Genomic DNA, 21,224 nt, shown 5'->3' on the forward strand with positions numbered 1-21,224 from the left:
CTACTCCAACTTTGGTGTAGCCCGAGGGGTGATTTTCGTAACAGTATAAGGGAATGACGTATCAGATAGAGAATCCAAATTCTAGAAATCATTTTCTCTGCATTTCAGGACGTACCCTGAAAAACAGATGTACACTCTCAGTTATGAGAAGAACATATAAACTTCCACTTCGATGAAGAATTTTGCTTTAATCGGTATGGATAAGAGAGTTTGTTTTGAATGAATTAATACGGACAATTATGTACCAGGACAGGCTGACATTGATAGCAGTTCCCAGAGACACTAAAGAGAAGTGTCAACACCCTAAAGACAAAAATGTGGTCAAAGAAACATGTTGTAGTCATCCGTAGTGATGCAGTTCCTCAGCTCCTGCTTCAAGTTCACTGTCGCCCTGTTAATGCTGCAATGTCTCTCCGTGCCTGATTAAAGAGCCAAGTTACTTCTCAGAGCCTGTTAATTCACCCTGTGGTTCAGACCCTCAGCCGATACGAATCTGTGACACACACCCCCCCCACACACCCCGTTGAATCCTGTGTGCCTGGCTTTCATCTAGCGCGATGACCCCGACTCCAGCGCTACCCCACTGGTTTACACAGACAAAGGGGCCTAATCCTGAGTAGGAAAAACTGAGACCAGAATTACGAATCACCTTCCCCTGTGCCAGATACGTATTTCTATGGAATCGCACAGATTAAAACACTTTTCTGAGTAGAACCGTTCCGATAGCTAATGATGTCAAAGGCATTTTTCAAATTAGCTTGGACAAGCTTTGGACCAAACTCTAAATTAATAGAATATTTTCTTTTAATTCTTCAGACTATAATTAAGGAACATTTGACTATGATAATAATGTCAGGGGAGACTCACTTCCCAATCACAAATGAAGGAGTTAGTAAAATGGCATACTGTATGTTCACTGTCCTGTGTAGAGCAGCATCATGAGGTTATCAATCATTTATAGCTTGCCATTTCAGCTTTGACATGTTAGTAAACTTGACTCTAACCTCCCAGCATATGAGAGGAGAAGATAGCCCTGTCTGGATTTAAATGTACAAAACAGCCCTTTTGCCTGTAAATGTTGCTAAGTGCTTTCTTGATGGGCTTTCTACAGTACTGATCTTGTTGATTTTTTTTCCCTTGCTGCATCATAGCTAGAAACCATCTTTTTTTTTTCCACCCTACAACAACTGGTTTTCTTTAAAGGCCGTGGTGGTCCCACTGGAAGATGGTAGTAGACTCACGGCTTTTCCCCTTGCATGTGTTATTCTGCATTTCATAAAGTTGGCTCAGAGGTAAAGAGCTTGAACAAGAAAATCAGAAGGTCAGCTACAAACTGCGTATTTAGTCTCGCTTCTTCTGCCTCGGTTCATTTTTATGTTTTGGCCCAAACATTGCACAGCATCATCATAAAATACAGGTATTTATAGCACTGAGCAGCTGAATAGCTCGAATGAGCGGTGGTCAGTGTAGATGTAGCTGTGTTGCATGAGTATGCTGGGCCCCACAGAGCAAACTGATTTTTGTAATCTGCCATCCCAGTATGTAGCTGCCCTGGGGCAAAGCAGTGGCGACTTGACAACAGCCACTCACCACTTCTTCTTGCTTCCCCTGTTGTGTTACGACTGAAACAATCAGCTTCTTGCAAAGCTGGGTTATAAAAATAAGAAGCAGGAACAGATTTGGTTTTCCTTGCCGACGTTCCCTGGGAACAGCACCAGGGCTTAGCCTCCGAACTCAGCCTAGTCTTCTTGGGCAAGGAGGGCACGGTCCTTTGGGGACGTCAGTTTTGTCCCCCGGCCGTGACCTACATTTCAGCATTAAGGATGCCTTGTAGTGCTGTAGGGCTTCCCTGGGTGGACAGCACTCTTCTGTCTCTAGAGTGGAGCCAAGTCAGTCTGTTTATTCCGTATTTTCCTAGTATCTAACAGAGCGGAGCCAGCCATGACAGGAATCCATACCTGTGTATATAGTAATAATGCTTAAACATGGAGGCATCCTTTTCCTGAGTAAGGAATAACAGATTTGCTGTATCAAGAGAATAGAGTAAAAAGCATTCTTTCACTGAGAGAGAATATTTTCTGTCTCTACCCACTAGACAGGTTCTGCCAAGCAAGGGAGTCTAATTGGTTTTTTTGGTCTATTAAATCAGAGCAGTGCGAGTTCGATTTCAAAGACACTCATCATTTGTCTTTTCAGTATAAAATCTCTCACTCCCTAAATGCTGCATTCTTTTAAAAGTACCTAGGAAACGGGGTCGGAGTAATCAACCAACTGTTTAGACCACAGAAGAATTTTAAAGGTCTTCTGTAGCCACATTAGTGAAAATAATATTCAGCTCATTGTAGAAGAAGTCCCTTGGCTACTCATTGCTAGTTTTAGAAACTTCTCTATTTGGACAGGAAGATATTGTAGCATCTGACTAAAAGCCAGGTCCCGAGAGATGCCGAGCTCCTCCAAGAAGTGCTAGAGTCCTGCATAAATTCATTGGTAAATTCAGCAGTCCCAGTTCTCCTCCCACTTTGCCATTTGCCGTGATTTAATTCTGAAATTCCAGTGGCATTCACAATATGCTGGTTCAATATGTTAGGAAGCCTCAAGCAGTGCATAGGTCACACAAATATGGCTCAGGAGAGACAGGGCTGATATTTACTGATGGCTTGGCCCTGAGCAAATCACTTCCCTTTCCTGCGCCTCTCTTTCTTCCCACTCATCATCTGCCTTGTCTATTTAGATCACAGGCATCTTGGGGCAGCAGGCTCTCCTGCCTTGCGTTTGTGGAGGTACCCAACGACTCTCTTCCATGTCGTTGAATTGATTTCAGCAGGAGCTGCATCCAGCATAGAGTTGACATAAAGTGATGGTTAGAAATGGCATGTCCAGGGAATTGAGCAGCAAAAAGGGACAGATTGCTTGTGAGACAAGAGCATGTTTTGGCTGCAAGGGGCCCAGATCTGAAGTGTTTGTGGAGGAGAAGCGATGCTGACTATGCTCGATGACCCATCTGTCTGTCTATCTGTACATGGAAATTTAATTTTGTCTCTACTGGACTCCATTGATCTCCACAGTTGTGATTGATTTCAAGGCCATGAAGCCTACGGCTGGGCTTGTGCTTGTTCCTGAACGTGGGACCTGATGTAATTTTCTTCCCGTTGTCTCTGCTGGAGACTCCTCTGGTTGTCAGTAGTACTGGGACTGTCAGTGCTGATAACCCTGATTAAAAATGTCACCAGCTCTGGAGCCACGGCTCACATGGCGTCTGAAAATAATACAACTTGTCAAGCGGGAGCAAAGTTTTCCACCACCTGATGGCTGAACACTCTAAACTGAACTGAGTTTGGGAGTTTATGACATTTAAACCTTTTTGTTACAAAGAGAGTGAAACGAAGACTGACTTTTGTTTTCCCTTCTGGGAATGACCCCTCCAGGCAGGACTGAGCCTGGGTTCCCTTCCTCAGCACCATGGAAAACCAGAACTTCCTTCTCCAGAGCTCTCAATCTAGGACATCTCGTGAGCCTTGAAATCCTAACAAATGTTCCAGAGATACATAAAGAAGTGGAACTTACATGCTGTGGTGGCTGATGCTCTATAAATAGCTGCAAGTGTTTATGGAAAGGGAGGTATTTAGAGACGACAGGGCAAACAGACCGAGGGCCTTTCTCACCTTCCCCACTTGCAGTCTTAGGGCAAGGATGTCAAAGCGGTGCCGGCACGAGGCTCCAGGAGCTCTGCAGCACGCTCAGGCACTTGTCCCTGATTCCAGGTCACCTTCAGAGGCTGTTTCCTCGGTTTATCTCGAGTAGCCTGTCTCAATGGACACTCAGGTACGGGCAAAACAGTGCCTGGGCGGCTGGTCTGCACTGTGACACTGGGCAACCAGGGACCAGTGTCTTGAATGATCCTCGTGAGGGGTAAGGATGAGGAGGGATGGAATGGCACATGAAGCCATGGCCATGCCCTAGCAATGTGAGTTTAAAAAAACCCCCACTTCCGGTGTCGGATTCTCCACCATTTTTGCTCACGACAGAAGTGCAAATAAAATGCAAGTCCTTACCTCTTCAACAAGCTGCAGCATTCGACGGGTGCTCTCAAGGGACTGAAAAAACCAGAGGAAAAACCACTTAGATTTGGCAAGATACAGTTTCCAACGCTAATGTGCAGGCTCATGCTGACGGTATGGTTTTCCTACGCTCTTTGCCTTCCCTCAAAATCAGGCCATCAGCAGGGTACTGGCGATCTCTTCATCCTCAGCTCTCTGTTACGGCTTGCTAATGCATCGGTTCCCACCGCATCTAGAGGCAGCTGCAGCCTCTAAGGCTTGTGCTCCCCCTTGCTCACGCGTTGCGGCAGTAGGGCTTGGAACAGCTGGTGTTCCACTTTAAAAATAAAGTCTGTGGTTTTCAGCTGAGACTTTTCAGAGACCTAATTGGTGACTTTTAATGTTTAATAGGTTTGGCAAACGGAAGGAATCCTCAGAAAATATTAAATTGCTGCTTTTTGCTCTGAGGCCCGTCAAATTGATGCAGATTCTAATACCTAAACCAAACTCACGATCAATAAATGCCTTAATCTAGACTAAACATGACATTAAATTTTACCCGGGCTCATTTCATTTCCAATTCTGCTTTCAGCGTAAAGCTGATGGAAAACAGAATCAGCTCTAGAAATCCTTTGCCGGATCAGCTCCTATTTCTGGATATGTCTCTCCCACCGAACCCAACCCCAAGTTTCCTGTTTAGCTTATCGGTCTCACTTCATCAGCAAGCTGGTCGGCACGCCGCTGCATTTCTTCCAACTCATTGCGCATATCAGCGTCTTCCGCCATTTTAGCTGTGGGTGTGTTGGTGGAAGCTGCAGATCAAGGATTTGCGCTCAGCTGCTTGTGAGCCTGGAAGACAGCGAAAAGGGAAAGAAACAGTGTGGTTAGGCTCCCTGACTCACTGAGCTGTGCTTAAATGTCAGTCCCGCAAAAGGGCTTTTATTACATGAGCGGCCTCAGCCAAACTCCTTCGTTCTGGATAGCAATTCCTGTATAGTACAGAGCACGTAGGATTGTTCAAGGTGGTGCTTTCCTCCTGTATTATTCATCACTCTCGAAGAACAAGGATGTATCCTTGTCATGGTCTTGGAGGAAAATCCTTCCTTTTTTTCTTAACCTTTCAAATGCTATTAATATCGAAGCTGGAGACTCAGGACATGTTTTTTGCTACCAGAAACAGTCTTGAGACCCGTTCATTCTTCTCTAGAACTAAAAGCTTTAACGTGAAGGAGGTCAAGGTCAAGCCTATGCCCCTCATGTCCTATATTTCAGCTGCATTGTTTGGAGGGCTGGACGCTCGGCTAATACATCTGCAATGAAATTAAAGACAATGAAACTTTGCAGATTTTTATCGGCTAATGACTTGTCCGCCATGCTCTAGTTCAGACTCTGAAATAATATTTACAGCTAGGCTGGGAGAAGCCGTCTACCTGGGAGAACTCTTCATTTCAGGGGAAGCGATGGCAGGACCTAACTGGTATTTTCAACTTCTCCCCAAAGTGGGTCAGGCTCTGATCTTGGTTATCCCTCTCAATACAGAACAACGCCACTTAGCTCATCCTAACCAGAGACCAGGATGCAGCCCATTAATCCTCATTTGGGTAGGGTTTCTTTTTTGTTATAAATTTGAGCTAGCTCTGATTACTGAGCATGACTTGATTAAGAAAGGCGGGTCCTCCTACCATCTGTCAGGTCTTTATAACAACAACACTGGCTTATTTCTTTGCTTGATTCAAGCATGGCACATTGCGAATTACTGCTCACTGAATGTTAGATTTGTTCATTGCAGGAAAACCTAATCCCAGGTGCAGAGGAGGTGGGGAAGTTGTGGGGGACTGCAAATAAACAGCCATAAAGCACATGCTATCATGCTCAATTACAGAAAGAGGACAAAAGCAGCCCCTTTCAGCAAAGCTGCTCTAAGAAGGCAAAATCCCAGGGGCTATTTTCTGTCCTGTCTTTGCGATACACGCAGCCTTTATGAAACCAGATAAGTCAGGGCAGAGCTTGGCTCTAAAATTTTAACAACAACAATAACTGTTTAAATGGAAGTTATTATCTATTGGAGATGAATCTGTTCCTCGCTTTGACAGTGCTCGCTGTCAGGACAAGAGGAGTATGGGCTGAACAGGTACAGCTGGGGGGCAGGGAGATTTCCTGGATCACACCCTGTTTGCTTAGAAATGTATAAGGAAAGCAGACAGCTCCTCGCATTTCCTCTGCAGCTTCAACAATGGATTTGCTGGTTTTCTTATCTAAGAGGGGGTATGTGACCTTCATGCTTTCCCATTAGCTGTGCCCTCGCTCGTGGTTGCTTTTCCTCTTTGAAGCTACAGCAGGAAGAAATCCATCTCAAAGAGTCAGCCCTGCAGCTACTGGCACGGCATCTTACTTTCATCACGGAGCACATCGCCGCATCCTTGTCAGAGGGAGACTGACATTTTGTGATGGGTCACACAATGTTTAGGAGCCCAAATGTATGCTGGAGAAGAAGCCCACCCGGTTCTACCAGCTGCGTGGTCACAGCGGTGCGAAGGACCAAGCTTTAGCAACTCATCTGCAGCACTGGCTGATGCAAACACAGAGCTTAATTTCGTGGATAATATCCAGACCGGTGTCAGGCACTTCAAGGATGCTCACAAACAGCAGTAAATAGGCTTTACAAAAAATGGCGCACTCTGAGGGTTGGGAGGAAAGGATGAACCAAGAGTTGGTCTCCTCCTGAAGGGCATGTGAAAGTGTGGGGACACTCTCAAGGCCACCCCAACCGCTGCACTCGCGTTGTCTTTTGTGGCACATCACGCACCTCCAGGAAGACGCTACTCCTGATCAGCAGACGGAGCATGCTCAGCTGGGATAAAAGAAGTTATTTCGGTAAAGAACCACTCTCCGAACTCCTGTCCCACTTGGCACAGGCTGGTACTAGCACTGGTCACTGCTTCGCAAATGGCGTTTTTTCCCAGACTGAGGCAAAACTCAGCGTTTAAATATTTCTGGCACAGCCTCTGCGACAGAATACCAGGATTAAGTCTGTGGACCTAGTTTTAGAATATTTAGTTAAAATATTCTCCTCCGCCCGGATCCCTCGCTACACTTGTGCTGGCAGAATAACAGCACTGAGCTTTAGAAAAAAATCAGGATGATTTAGACATGACTTTGGGACTGATCTAACTGGTATACACGTCTAGCTGCGAGGGGCAGGGAACTGGTTCTGCGTTATGTCTATCTGGTAGCATCTTACTAGCTGTAAAGTGGGAGGTGATGCATCAGTGAGAAGCTGGGATGCTAACAGGGGATTTGGTTCAGTCTCTAAGCATATCCAATGTGAGCTGAATGATTACAGACGTGTGAGTGAGTGAAGGTGACACGAGTGCTTCTACTGACAATAACGAATAATACGGTCTGTTTGTCAGTCACTACAGAGAATAAAAACTGCACAGGAAATTCAGTTCTCAAGTATATTCCAGCCGGACTTTTGATCTTCTACTTATTAATTTTTGATCATGAGCCAGCGGTGCTGTTGGGCGGTGCAAAAAAGAAACAAAGTGGAGAAACTTTGTGATTTTTCTTTAGAGATACCCTTCTCGGTTAGTTAGAACCGTCAGTTGGCATCTTAGTGACAGACACATCCTACTTTGCATCCAGCTAAAAAAAAGTCAGAGGTTGTAACCAGAGAGATTTTTTGTAGCAAGTGATCGAACTTGACAGGTTTATTGAGATTGTTTGGTATTTGTAAAGCACTTAGAATGCGTTGAGAAATAGCAAAAAGCATTCTTCCAGACAAGTCATTTTACATCAAGTTTTAGTCATAAACAAAAGTGCCCTGCAGCAGTGCTGATTCAACTTTATTTAATAGAAAACCGTGCACAAGAATCAATAAAGGTTACCGATTTGCACACAGTATGATAAACTACAGATATTCTGCAGATAGCTGGGAATGGGTTTAAATTTTTTGTGGATTTTGCAGTTTAAAATGTGGAATAGGACCGATTAGAGACAGGATTTTCCTTGAAAAGCCCCATTTAGACTGAAATTCCATCCCAGTGTCATGAATTTCCAACAACAAACCCTGTTATCAATAAAATCCTGTCGAGAGCAGGATTATGTTTTAAAGGGAATTATTTCTCTACAATACAAATCAACAGTTTTTCCCTCTATGGTGTTTCTTAGGAACACCTATATATAGTCCTCTTGATGTATTAAAACCCTGAAACAGAATGATGACAGGAATGGCCAAGAAAAGGTAAACCATAACGGATTTGCTCTCGCTGATTACCGGACAGACTTTCCAAAGCATAAGGTATGAGTCTGTCTTGGGCCCACTGAAACCTGCTCTTGTTTGTAGTAGAATGGGAACAGGCCAAAGATCCTATTGAGGACTTTGGGTAATAAATTCCTCGTGGAACTTCTATTTTTGATAATAGCTGATATTTTGCATTCTGTTCTCATTCAAGATGATTTGAACCAAGTATCAAAATCCTGTAACTGCCTTAGGAGCCTCTAATAAAACTGAAAATAAACTCTCCAAAATGTACTCTCGACTTTCAACATAAACTACCTTTTATTTTCTCTACAGTCGCTGCAGAGATGAGAGATCAGAAAACCAAAGTTGTGATGTAATATGTTAAGCTCTTTAGAGCTAAAACTTTGATTAAAAAAAGAAGTTGCTACAGAAGTTACAGCCACTTGCACACACTCGGTCAATTTGTGTTTATACCTGCAATAATTGTATATACAAATGCAAGCTCAAAATTTCACAAGGACCTTGGTTTTTCCATTGCAGAAAAGGCAAGGGAAATCCTCTGGGTTCACACACAAACATGCTCGGTGCTCTCTTAAAAGGAGACAAAAGTCGAAATGTTGCTAAAAAACCTGTGTACGTCAGGTACGCAGAACTGTGCTCTGTCTTCTAGACAACGCAGGTCACTTCGGGGACTTGGGAGGAGACTTACATCAAATTCCCTGTGAGCCAGTCTTATACGTTACACCGGTGCTCATACAGTAGCACAAAAGCAGACTAAGGATTAAAGAAAAATACAAAGAGAGAGTGGCTAATGGAAACGCATTGCCTATTATACTTTGAATTCTGCATCTGCTATTTTAGTCGTGTTCAGATGCGATAAAGAATCTCATAGCGAGAACATTATATATCCTTACGGAGTTATACTGAAGTCTAAGAGAGACCTACGTACATCCCCAGAGGAAGAGAGATACAATGAGTGACCTTTGAAAGCAAATATTTGCTTCACAGTGATATAAACACTTCAATGCAATAAATACAGGAAAATGAAAATGCTGCGATTTACTGTGGTGAAGGCAACACTGCAATAAAGTGTTCTTTTTTAAGCACTCTCCCCGTTATTAAAGGACACATCTATTCTTCCCGTGGATATTTGTAGCCAGAGGATGACTGCATTGGCGTATTCTACTAAAAAAGTCCGAGTCGGTCAATACCGCGCTTTATGCTTTTCTTGTAGGATTGAAAGAGCGTTACCGCAGTGGTGTGGCATTAGTAGAGCCGCAAAAAAACCCAGAGAGACACTTTGGATCAAGCATCTCAGGATGGATGTTGAGCCATTTAACGCTGGATGTTGGTTTGCAGCTATTCTCCTTTCATTTTTAATCTGGTCGTTGGTAGAAGGAGAAACACACGCTGTCAAAGGGGGAGATGAAGTTCTGCTACAGATGAAGGGGGTCATCCTTGCTCCCCGCTGTTGCCTTGCAGCCGTTCAGTTGGCTCCCCGGGTGCTGTGCAAGGCACGTTCAGCCACAACGGGGCCAGGCACAAGGCAGTTCTGGGGCTGTATAGGATCCTCCTCTCAAGGTGCACATCTTCTTCCCTGTTGCACCTCCCCGACAGCTATCACTGCCCAGCGGGGAGCTATCTAGAGCTCAGCTGCCCAGCACGTCGGCCATGTCTTTCACCACTTTCACCAGCCTTCCCTAGACGGGCTTTTTGCAGCTGGGTTGCACAAAATGCACTGGCATTAACCCCAAAGCTCAGTCTAGACCAGAAACTGCCTACTAACACAAGTAGGGAACAAAATGACATCAAAAGCGAGAACCGGCTGCAAAAGGATGGTTAGATACCAATAACGCCGTGTGTTGCTGACACGGTGCGTTCCTGCACCCCCTGGAACTGTGTTGAGGACGCAGCGTTCAAGCGCAGACCCCAACAGAAAGCCAAGGAAGGCGTGCGTGTGCTGCCCACAGTCGGTGGGACAAACCACAGCTGGTGAGAAATTGTGTAAGGGAGTTGGGAGCAGAGCTTTTATAGATCGTGGGCTCTCAGCAACGGCCCTCACGAGCTCTAACTCTTCTGGGTTTCGACTTCTGTCATCTCGTTTTCACCCAGAGCTCACCGTAATTAATACCATCTATAACAGAAGCATTTCCTGCTTTTGCTCTTATTGTATTTTAATTGATCTGAAAGCACTTGGAGAACAAATCAGCTAATTTTGTAATGAAAAATCCTACTTAAAGATTTTCTGCTCTTGCCTGAAATATAACGATGAAAAATTACTCAAATTTGTTATTTAGATTTAGATTTTAAATAGCTCTGAAATAAAACCTTGAGGAAAGTCTGCTTTTTATACCAATGCCAATTCTGCAGCACAGCCCATTGCCTGGGTGTAATTTGTTCACAAGATTTTCAGCAAAGTTCTCATTTCCAAAGAAGCACGTTTGTTACGTTTGTGTTACTGACGAAGCCAAAAAGGTGCCTCTGTGCTTCCGTAGGGTGTGTTAACACTAACCTGCGGCACAGACACCTCACCTCTCTTCTGTTGCTGTCCCACGGCGCGTTGCTTACAAGCCTTTGGGCCCAGCTCCACAGCCCAGGCTGACGGAGCACGGTGATAACAAGTTTCACTCTGTTTTTTGCTTGATATTCAGTAAAGAATAACGCCTACTGGTGAGGGCTTGTCAGGGAACGACTTGGGAAAAGAAAGGCACCGAGGTCTTGCAAATCTGAATTCAGGAGAAGCGGGCAATTCCTAGTTTGTCGCTGTCTTCCTGCATCGGCTTACAGAACTTATTTTACTCTCAGGGCTTACTTGCATTGCCTGAAGATAGGTCTGTAGAGCCATGTGAGATGCTGTACGCATTTGGTTTCCTGCTGCTGGCTGTATCTGTCAGCGTCGTGCAGATGTCTTGGATACCCTCTGATGGGACTGCTTGTCCTTGCTTAACAACTGAATCTGTCTCCCATCCACACAATACGGATAAAATTCTTCTTTTCCTGCTTATCTTGACTTTTTTTTTCTTCCTACTTAAATTGCAGGTGTTTCAGGGCATGGACTGGCACTCGATTTGGGGATGTATGTGGTGCAGGACCAGGCGGGGTTTGGGTAAATGCTAGTGAGCACGGTGTCATATTCTCACGCTGCATCTCTGTGTCAGAACGCGTATCTAGCTGGACCGAGAACTCTCCAGTCAGAGGCCAAAATGAAGATGTTGAAGTATCGTTAGACAAAACGATGGCTCCTGACTATTTGCCGAATGCGTCGGAAAAAAGAATTGGAAAGCAGTTTTCCTATGGGCTTGCGCTGCTATAATGACAAAAAGCTCAATAAAATTATTTCTTAGTGTGAGTGCAATTACGCAACATAAACGCGCTACCAGGGGAATTACTTCTTCTTGTAAACGCGGGCACCTCTACCCCTGGCAAACCCCTGATCGTTAGCGGGTAAATGAGCATGGCCGTGTGTACACACGGTTGCAGTGCAGCAGACAAGTTGTGTTGACACAACCGCTCCGTGCCTCCGGTTTCTGCAAATAGGGAGGTTATGAGCAATGCATCCCACGCTTCCCCCCCCCCAGGCGCTGCAGCCAAGGACGACGGCAGGTGGAAAAAGTTGCCGTTGAGATCTCGGAGAATAACAAGCAGTCATAAAAGAAATGCCCGGAGCCACCCCATCCCAATACAAAGCAAGTCATTGTTGTCCTGTCAGTCGTCAGACAACACTGCTGTTGTACCAGGCTCCAACATGTGCGTGTCGCTTTATCGGGCTCCTGCACCGGGGAAAAAAAAAAAAAAAGCACAGAGCAGCCATTTTGTAACAATTTCACTTCAGAGTAATAACAACTTGACTTTCTATCCATTTTACCGCTAACAAAACCGCTTTAGAAAATAAACCTTTCAATGTGTTATCTTTTTGCAGTCATTTCTACAGCTATGTACCCACACATTTTTCCTTTTTTTTTTTTTTCTTTCCGACAGCAACAGAACAACATTGCAGGCAAAAATGTGGGTTTTTTTTCTGTCTGGGAGAGCAACCAGCCAGAGCGGTGAAGGGTGAAGAACGAAACCCTCGTACCAGGAGTGGGCACCTTGTCTGGAGGGAGCTGCTGGCAGCGCAGAGGACGCTGAACAGAGACCTGGACTGAACAGGCTGCTGTGAGTCTAATTCCCTGCTATCACAGGTAGCTGCCTCATACAGCTCCATTTAGAATTTAGCAAGCAATGTCCTATGATCCTCTGAGTTTATCGTGTTCCTGCTAGTTCGGAGCCCAGACCCTCGCTTCTCCAGTATCCAGAAAACATTTCACTTCTAGCACAAATTAATTCACAGCCGGAAAATATCAGCTTGTTCCTGTGCCGGTCTTGTCCTGTGGCTTAAATGGTTTCTCCCCTTCCCTGCTCTCTCTTTCTCTCTCTCTGAGGTACATAAACAGCAGTCATAACCTTTCTCAGCATTTCTTACGACATGACAGATCGGACTCTGTTAGTCCTTTCTCGGTAGAGGGGCTGTTTGTTGCCCTGACCATCCTAGCAGCTGTCGGTTATGCTGGTTCCACTTCGACTTAGTCTTCTCTGGAAAAGGGCGGCTGATATTTCACGGAGTGTTTTAAATGAGGATATAGGCTTTGCTCGAAGGGCTTAGTGCTTCCCCATCCCTCCAGGAGATACCTGCTCCAAAATACCCTACAACCTCACTTGCCATTTGCATAGCTGGATCTTGGTGGCTCAGGACAAGAAATCCAGGTATTAGTAGAGAGGATTAAAGAAAATGTCGTGACCCATGACAAAGTTATTTACATTCTGTGGCCAGAATCTAGGAGAAAAACAAAATCTCATCCACCTGCTTAGCTGGAGGATGAGATTTCTGACTGTATCACAATTGTCAGTGAAACTCGCACCCTGAATTCATTCAGGTCTTCCTCAAAATACTCGCTCACCATCACTGCAGCGGTGACAAGCAGTCAGCCTCTCTTCTCTTTGGTTATATTCCAACCCAGGTTTCTTTACGCTGCTCCTAAGCCACTAAATCTGATTAAAGGCCAATTTTAGAAGCTAGAGGGGAAAGTCACGCCCCATTTCAAGTTGGAGGAAGTTTCACCGCTGCCATTAGCGGGGTCAGGCTTGCCGGTGGAGCTACCAGCCAGCAACGTGCTGGTAGACGCTGGCAGCTTTTGGAGGGTGAACAACGGAGAGTGTGCGTGTGGGTCTGCGTGCAATCGTAAACCAGGAATGCTTGGCGTCTTAAATGCTTTTGTGCCAGATGTTCATGGGGGTCTGCCTGCCCCCCTCCGTTTCTCTTAGATTAATAGATGGATGGATGGATAGATAGATAGACAGACAGACGGAATATGTATATATAATTATATGCACATATATATACAATGGAATTATTGCAAGACAGTTATTGAGAGATTCAGGAGACAGTGAGGAGGTGGAAAACCGCGTGGCAGATTTTCCTGGGGAGCATAAAGGGAGTTCCCACCAGGCTGCATGAGGCCTGTTGCGTTTGCTGTTCCTGGATTTGTGGAAAGAGAGAGACCGTTCCCTCTGCACACTGTTCTCAAGAGCGCCCAGAGCCCCCTGCCTCCGTATACACATCCAAGCCTCTTTCACATCTCCTGATTTAAGGTAAATGTCACCTCTGCTGAGCATCCCAAGCCAAAATGATCTTTTGGGGTGAGGGCAGGAGGCAAACTTGGGCGCTGCTGGGGAAACCAGCGTGGGGCAAAGGCAGGCACAGATTTCCCGGGAAGCCGAGCGGGACCTGCATCCCTTGGCTCGTAGCACCAAAGGTGTTCGGCGCCTGTCTGCACCAAAGTGTTATTGCTCCTTTTCCTCACTGTTTAAGAGTTGTTTACAGACGATGACTGCGAAGCGTGGAGGTGGTACGAGACGCCTGCTTTCAGCGGGCTCCGGGAAAGGGGTCGGTCATAGCCTGAGAAGTCAGTGGGCAGTGAGCAACAGCCTGTTCGCTGGCTTCTCTCCCCCAGAGGCTGGATCAATCTGATTCAACCTTATAAAGTCACTGTAATACAGCAGATGAACTGCGTCTGTGCCTATTAACTACCCCCCGGTGCTGCAGTTAGTGTCTGTGAGTCAGGAGCGCTTCAGCTACGTAACAGGTAATGCGGCATGAGAAAATTACAGTAACTCAGCCCTGTCTGCTCATTCTTTTGCTCTTAGTCCTGCCAGCGGGGATGTCTTACACATCAGCGTGGTGGCAACCAAGCGGCTGCCGTTGGCTTGTGTTCGTGGGTGGTGAAGGGTCTCCCTCTGTACCTTCATAAATCAAGAGGAGCAGACCCGGTGGCAACAGAGAAAATGAGCTGAGCTTCTGCAAGAGAGCGTTAAACACAAGTGGTTGTTCAAAAGGCCTCGCTCCAGATTGCCTCAACCCTTTCTAAGTCTTCTCTGCCTTTGCAAAGTCACTGCAAAACGCCATTGTGTCAGAAGGGTTACACACGCTTATATGACGTGCAGACCAAAGCAATGGCAGAAAATGCAAGCCAGTAGAGATCATCCTCAAATTTCTTATAGTGAAAGCAGACAGACAACTGAAGAAAGACTTTTTTAGGCTAAACGAATGATGAAAAGGAAACCCACAAACTGGAGAAAGATTTTCTTAGGCTAAATGGATGATAGAAAGGAAAGCCACAAGTATTACAGGAAGAAAAGGGAGCACATTTGCATTGGCCTCTGTCAGCAAGTAGAGCTAATTTTTGCTGTATTTTGTGGAGGTCTGCAAGTCAGGGGAAAATTTTGTGGTAACTTTATTTAATTTGAAAGTGATTTTTTTTCCAATTAATTGAACGGAACAATGCATAACTCAGTCATTAAAACAGCCACAAAATTCTTCATTTGTATGTTAAAAATTGGTCCTATCCCTTCTTTACTAATCCTGATGCTTTTAGGACTGGATGAGACAAGCTGCGAGTGTAACTAGCACTTTTACAGGCTTAGTATGGAATGGCTGATGATTTTGGTAGACAGGAAAATATGGGAAAAGTTTTTGTGGCAAAAGAACAATAACTCAATATTTTAGTTCAAAAGTGTTAGTTTAAAAGATAGGCAGTGACGTCGTTAACACCGTCAGCATCAATGTTTTCATAGCTTTGATTTCAAAGCGATAGGCAGGAATAAGGTGTTCCCCTGATGGTGTTTGTTACGGGCTGTCAGCACATTCAGGCAGACAACATTTCATTTCTTTCTGCGTGGTTTGTATTTGCAAGATTTCTTTGCAGCCCAGGACTCACACCTACCCCTGCCCCTGCCCTGTATGACACCAGTAAGGACTTACTTTTCCTATGCTGAACAGGACTCGATTACTGGATATTTGCTGAACTGAGTGCTGCACAAGCCTCACTCCTTCACTCCTCCTCAACGTTCGGTCTTGGTTTTATGCTCTTTTTACCCTCACAGCACCATAGTAAGTGCAATATTGCTTCGCCAGTGGAGCACGCACGCACTTGGCTGCTGGGCCAAAGGGCTGTGGCTTCACGGTGGCTTTTGTGGTTAAGTTTCACTGGCTTTTGGTGCATTTGGGTGGGCACTGAGGCAAACGTCCGATGCCAAAGGACACCGTCTTCTAGCAAGAGTTGGTGGTGTAGGTTCTGGCTTATGCAGCTGTGACCTTAAGTTTAACAGAAATGAATGAAAGACAATTAATGCAGTTATTGCTACATATAAACATTTTAATAAGGGAGTAAAATTCTATACACTGCAATCGTGAGGGTATTAGGAATGTAAACAGACAACTTTCCCTATGGACTTGTGGTAAACAAAGCAATTCATTATGTTTATAATATTAATCTTTTCCTTTCACTCTACCTGATGGTAAAAATGTGGCCGTGTTTCAACCAATGATATATTTTTAGCTGATATATTTTTAGCATTTATTCTTCTTTAACTAAGTCGCCAGATTCAAATCAGCAGCTGACAAAATATAAGCATTATGAAACTGGGTTGATGGTGTTATTTGTAGAATGGGATTTTTAACCAAAGAAGGGCGATTTTTTTCAGCGATGAGGGATAGCAAAAAGACATTAAAGAAAATATGTCGTTGTCTTTGAGAGTCTTGGTTATCACCGATTATTCGCGTGCTTTTCTTTTTCAAATTAAAGAGACAGGACCTTATCTTTAAAGAAACAACTTCATTATCCATGTATCAATCTGGCTGTCCATCCTTCTGTTCATTATATCGTACAGTATTTGAAGCAGGTAGCACGAGGGAAGGGAGCTTGCCAACTTGATGTTTTTCCCCTGTGCATGCAGCCGTTTGCGGTGAGGGCACTGTCACGCGGAAATGCAACACCGTAAGTGAAATAGAAAAGGCACACGAGTTTATAGGCCTGAGTCAAAGCCGTATCACCTCAAGGAACTGCTATCCAAAATATGTCTGAAAGGAGTTGGGGAGACCATCTGCACCTCTCCAATACTGCCAGTGGATTTTCTCTAGGGCAACGGAGCTTTAATAATGGACAAATAAACCAAAAAAAAAAAAAAAAAAAAAAAAGGAGGTTGACCTTTCTGAGGGCGCTCTGAGTTACCCCCAAGGATGTCTTCTGTTTTGCAGACCCACAGCCACGCTCTTGGCTCAGGGCACGCTTTCTGCCACATCCAGGGCAGCCCAGCCCTGTCCCCTGCTCCGCTCTCCCCTTGGTGCAGTAGCCTCCACTGGGAACTTAAACTGTGGAAGTGAGAGTTAAAGCTGAAGCAAGTCCATGAGCTTTGAAAAACTTACGTCCCTTTAAGAAAGAAAAAGAAAAAGCTACAGCCACATTATAAAAAGAAAGGACCCTACTTGGTTTTTAACTTCCCTCATGCTCTGTTTATATATAGGCGATAGACAGACAGGCACATGAGTACGTAAAATGCAGCTGGCACAGTATAAGGACCCAGCAGAGTATCTTTTTTAAAATGCAGTTTATATGGCAAAAAGGCCTGGGAATTTTTAATTTTAAACCAATACATCTTTTACAGATCCAAATTGTATTATTTCAAGGCTCTTTTTATAAAGTCACAAGGACAAAAAATTTTGCTGCCGTTAAACAGCTCATCTCCCTGAAGTGAAGCTGGAACCTTGACCAGCCCGGACCCACTCCCAAAAACCTGCAGTTTTGCAGATGCCATTCAGAAGAGGGAGAGGATCTGGCCGCTCCCCTCACTGGGCATGACTGGGAGTTTAAATGGGAAGATCCTCGTGTCATACCCACCGTTCATTGCCGGTGAATATTTATACCAAAACCGATAAATTGGGAATGACTGTTTAAAAGGTATACTTACAACGCCCTTACAGTTGTACGAGCCAAATATTGAAAGCATCTGACATTTCTAGGCTAAGTAACAAATTATATTAGCCACAGGAACGCATAATAGCACCCCACGGATATGCAAAACTTATTCACTCATTTTCAAAGGCCACTGCTGCTTTCCGATTCACACCTACAACTAATTCCCGGCTGCTACTCATTTCCCGGGAATCGGTAATGTAACTTCGAAGAGGCCAGAGGCACACACGCACACTGGCTTTCCCTGGTACAGGGTATGAGAACTGCTCATTATTTATTACAGGCTCACGAGGCTGATTTAGAAACCTATCTTTCCTCTGAAGTCCATTTCAGCCTTCACAGACTGATGAAAAAAAACCCAGCACGCTCCTCCACTGAAGATTACCCAGACTTGCAGGCGAGGATTTAGCTGTACTAACACAAGAGCACAACTTCTATTCTTTTTTTTTTTTTTCTCCTTTCTTTTTTTGTTGACCAATCAATTCAATAACAGGCTAGACAGTGCCTCAAGGGCATCGCTTTCAACCACGTGATCGGCAGATTAACAGGGAGGCTGCAAAATCCTTTCCGCTCAAACTGTTTTAACAGAGGATCAAAATCTTTCTCTCTGCGTGGGGATTTTTATTTAGCTAGTTCTTTTCATTCGCTTTGCACGTGTTTGCGAAGGAATTAAGGCCTGCGAGGGCACGTAAGACGGTCTGGTTTGGTTTCTAACCTTTTCCTTGCAATTTGTGTTTGGGAGTAGAAAGTTTTCCAGTTCCTTGTGGGAATGTTGCCCCTTCCCTGGGTCTTACGGTTGCATCGTTACTCGTTGAATCTCATCAACCCACAGATGATGGCCCTGAAAGGTCAGAAATTAAAACATTTTGCAAAAGCTCCCCCTTTTCCCTGCTGAAGGTCATGTTCTCGTCAAGGGAGATGGAGGTTTTGAAACAGGCTGTGATACAATCTGTAGGGAAAGGCATGAGCTGGGTGAGTCCTATGGGGTTACACGAGATTTGCAGAGCTCTGCTGAACGATAAAAGGCAAGATTAAATTTGGTCACGTAAATAAAATAAACGACAATTGATTGATTCTTGGCCCCTGCAGCCTGGCGGCTGGGAAGCTGATGTGCTAACTACTTTGCAGCATAGGCGTATATGGGGATTCCCATGGAAAGCCTTTATATTTAATGCACAGATCTCTGAGGTATGCAGGTACAACTACTGCTGACGGCAAGAGGGTACATTCGCTGTTGTAGCACAGGAGTGTTTTTACTGGAGAAAAACAGGACTCAAAAAACCCAAAACAAAAGCAGAAAAACAGACTGCCTTATATTCATCAAGCAGGACTCAAAAAACCCAAAACAAAAGCAGAAAAACGGACTGCCTTATATTCATCTACGGCACAAAAGCACACCTGGAGCTACGTAGACTGAGGATCACGTGTGAAGGTGTACACGCAGCATGGCCAAGAGGTTTCTTTGGCTACAGCACGTGTTGAAACGAAACTAACCCGCTCGCTCAGCTGCTGGGCAACGAACCACAGCAGCGAGCCGGGACAGAGCGGTTCACATACTACCGAAAGGGATGGCAAGAATAAACTCGGCAAAAAAAAATTAATAGCTGACATTTGAGAGCAATCACAGTCTGGTCACGAACAAGTCGCAGAATTCAGCAAATAGAGGATTTCCCCAGAAGTGTGCTCGGATGTTCCCACAGTCTCACTGTCAATATCCAACAGCTCCAGATTTCAAGCTGGGTAGCAGAGTATGTGCTACGCAGCTGAGGGCAGAGGGATTCTGCCTCACTGCCTGGCAATGAAAGCTCCAATTCTTTTTTCAGTTAAATCCCTAAACCTTTTTCTGCCATCACTGGGAGCTACATGGGGTGACTTTGGGCCTTTGAGACCAGAGGCTTTATAAGGAGCCATGCCAAAATGAAGGAATAAAATATTCCTTGCAGTGGATGAATAGTGACAGCCAATCTGATTCTTCTAAACATTAAACCGGTTGTCCTGGTTTCAGCTGAGACAGAGTTAATTTTCTTTATAGTGGCTGGTATGGGGCTATGTTTTGGATTGGTGCTGAAGACAGTGTTGATAATACAGAGATGTTTTAGTTGTTGCTGCACTGGTCAAGGGCTTTTCAGCTCCCCGTGCTCTGCCAGGTGCAGAAGAAGCTGGGAGGGGACACAGCCAGGAGAGTTGATCCAAACTGCCCAAAGGGCTATTCCATACCACATGGCGTCATGCTCAGTATATAAAGCTGTTTTGCATCAGAAAAACAGGATTTGCCTTCCAACCTCTACCTTCATAACACTCTCATTTATTTAGGCACATCTGCATTCACTCACCTGAGCATAAACCCAGCGAAATTCTGGGTTTCAGCTGAGACAGTCTGCTTTTCCGGCCCTCTGCACGAGAGCAGAGCTTGTCCCAAGGACAGGCGACTATCAGCAGAGCGTCGCAGAGGTGACTCACCCAGACTCAGCCCCCAGCAGCCCAGGAGCAAGCGGCACCGCTGCTTACGAAGCTGCAGCCTGACAAGGACCACAGGGCAAAGCCCGTGATGAGACCGAGCTGGGGGCGTACAACTCGTAACGCTGAGCACATCTGGCCCAGCAGGGTCTATGACCCAGAGGAGATACCGGAATAAGAGGGACGGCAGCAGACGTCCTCCCAAAAGGCACGTTTGGCAGAGGTAAGCGGCTTCTGGCCACGTCCCCAAACAGGGAGCAAGGCGCTGGTACACCGTGAAGCCTGTGAGATCAGGCGTAGTAAAATCAGGAGACTCTAAGCCACAAGGTGCTTTTACACTTTTAAGTGGCCAGGCAGTCGGCGTTCAAGGCTAGGCGTCTCAAGCAGATGGTGCACCCGAGGGTTTTGCTGGAGCTGTTCAGGAAACAGTAAATGTGTCTCTCCTCTGAGACCCACCAGTAGAGAGCCGTCTTTTCAGGTTTTGGTAGAAATGCTCTGGTTTTCCAATATCAGCCAAAACCCCTTTATTGTTTCAGCTGGTTTTAGTTTTGGAGAGCTCTCCCTTTGCTTCTATCCCTTCTGCAAATGGATGTTTGAGGATTTTTAGAAATGGGAATATTTTGATGACAAGAACAATACTTGCTGATGAAGTCAATCGTCAGTAAAATAAGTTCCAATGAAAAATATTGACATGCTTTACTATATATTTATAGATACTACTCCCGTAAGTAAAGACAGCAGGATGGGGCATGAACTTCACTTGAATGTAATCCAATTTAAATCTAAAGCAATCATTGTTTTCTTGTGTATTTTATGTAATCTAAATTCCTGGATGAAGAACCAGTGAGTCTTCATTCTTGACCTAAGAGTAATGTGGGAACAATTCTGTGTCTGATACAGAATTTGTTTTCTGTAAGCAGCGTTGCTCAGTTCAGATATTTCAGACCCAACTGCTTTCATGGTGCTGACAGTTATTTCTCAACAAGTGAATAAAAAGCGGGAGATGACTCCTTCCTTCGTGAAACCCCAATGACACACACAGCAGAAAATCCACACAGTGTAAGAGATCTTGTAGTGCAGCTGCTGCCTTCACACTTAACCCAAGGGTAAACTGAAGACCACCGCTTTAAATGAAGTTACCCTCTTAAGCTTTGAAAATAAATTAAAGAGCACATCTTGAGGACATATAGCCTGGACCCA

General features: G+C 44.9%; 1 protein-coding gene across 2 annotated transcripts in view; it reads right to left on the reverse strand.

Moving 5' to 3' along the window:
- SNAP25 (synaptosome associated protein 25) overlaps positions 1–4,823 on the reverse strand; it is a 30,199-nt gene extending 25,376 nt beyond the window's left edge. For both annotated transcript variants that reach the window (XM_075497482.1, XM_075497483.1), the window contains exons 1-2: positions 4,752–4,823; positions 4,053–4,094 (exon numbers count right to left, since the gene is read on the reverse strand). In XM_075497482.1, coding sequence (XP_075353597.1) covers positions 4,053–4,094; positions 4,752–4,823 — 114 coding nt within the window. The remainder of the gene's footprint in view (positions 1–4,052; positions 4,095–4,751) is intronic.
- Positions 4,824–21,224: the final 16,401 nt, after the last annotated feature.

Source organism: Mycteria americana, chromosome 3, assembly GCF_035582795.1.
Source record: "Mycteria americana isolate JAX WOST 10 ecotype Jacksonville Zoo and Gardens chromosome 3, USCA_MyAme_1.0, whole genome shotgun sequence".
NCBI lineage: Eukaryota > Metazoa > Chordata > Aves > Ciconiiformes > Ciconiidae > Mycteria > Mycteria americana.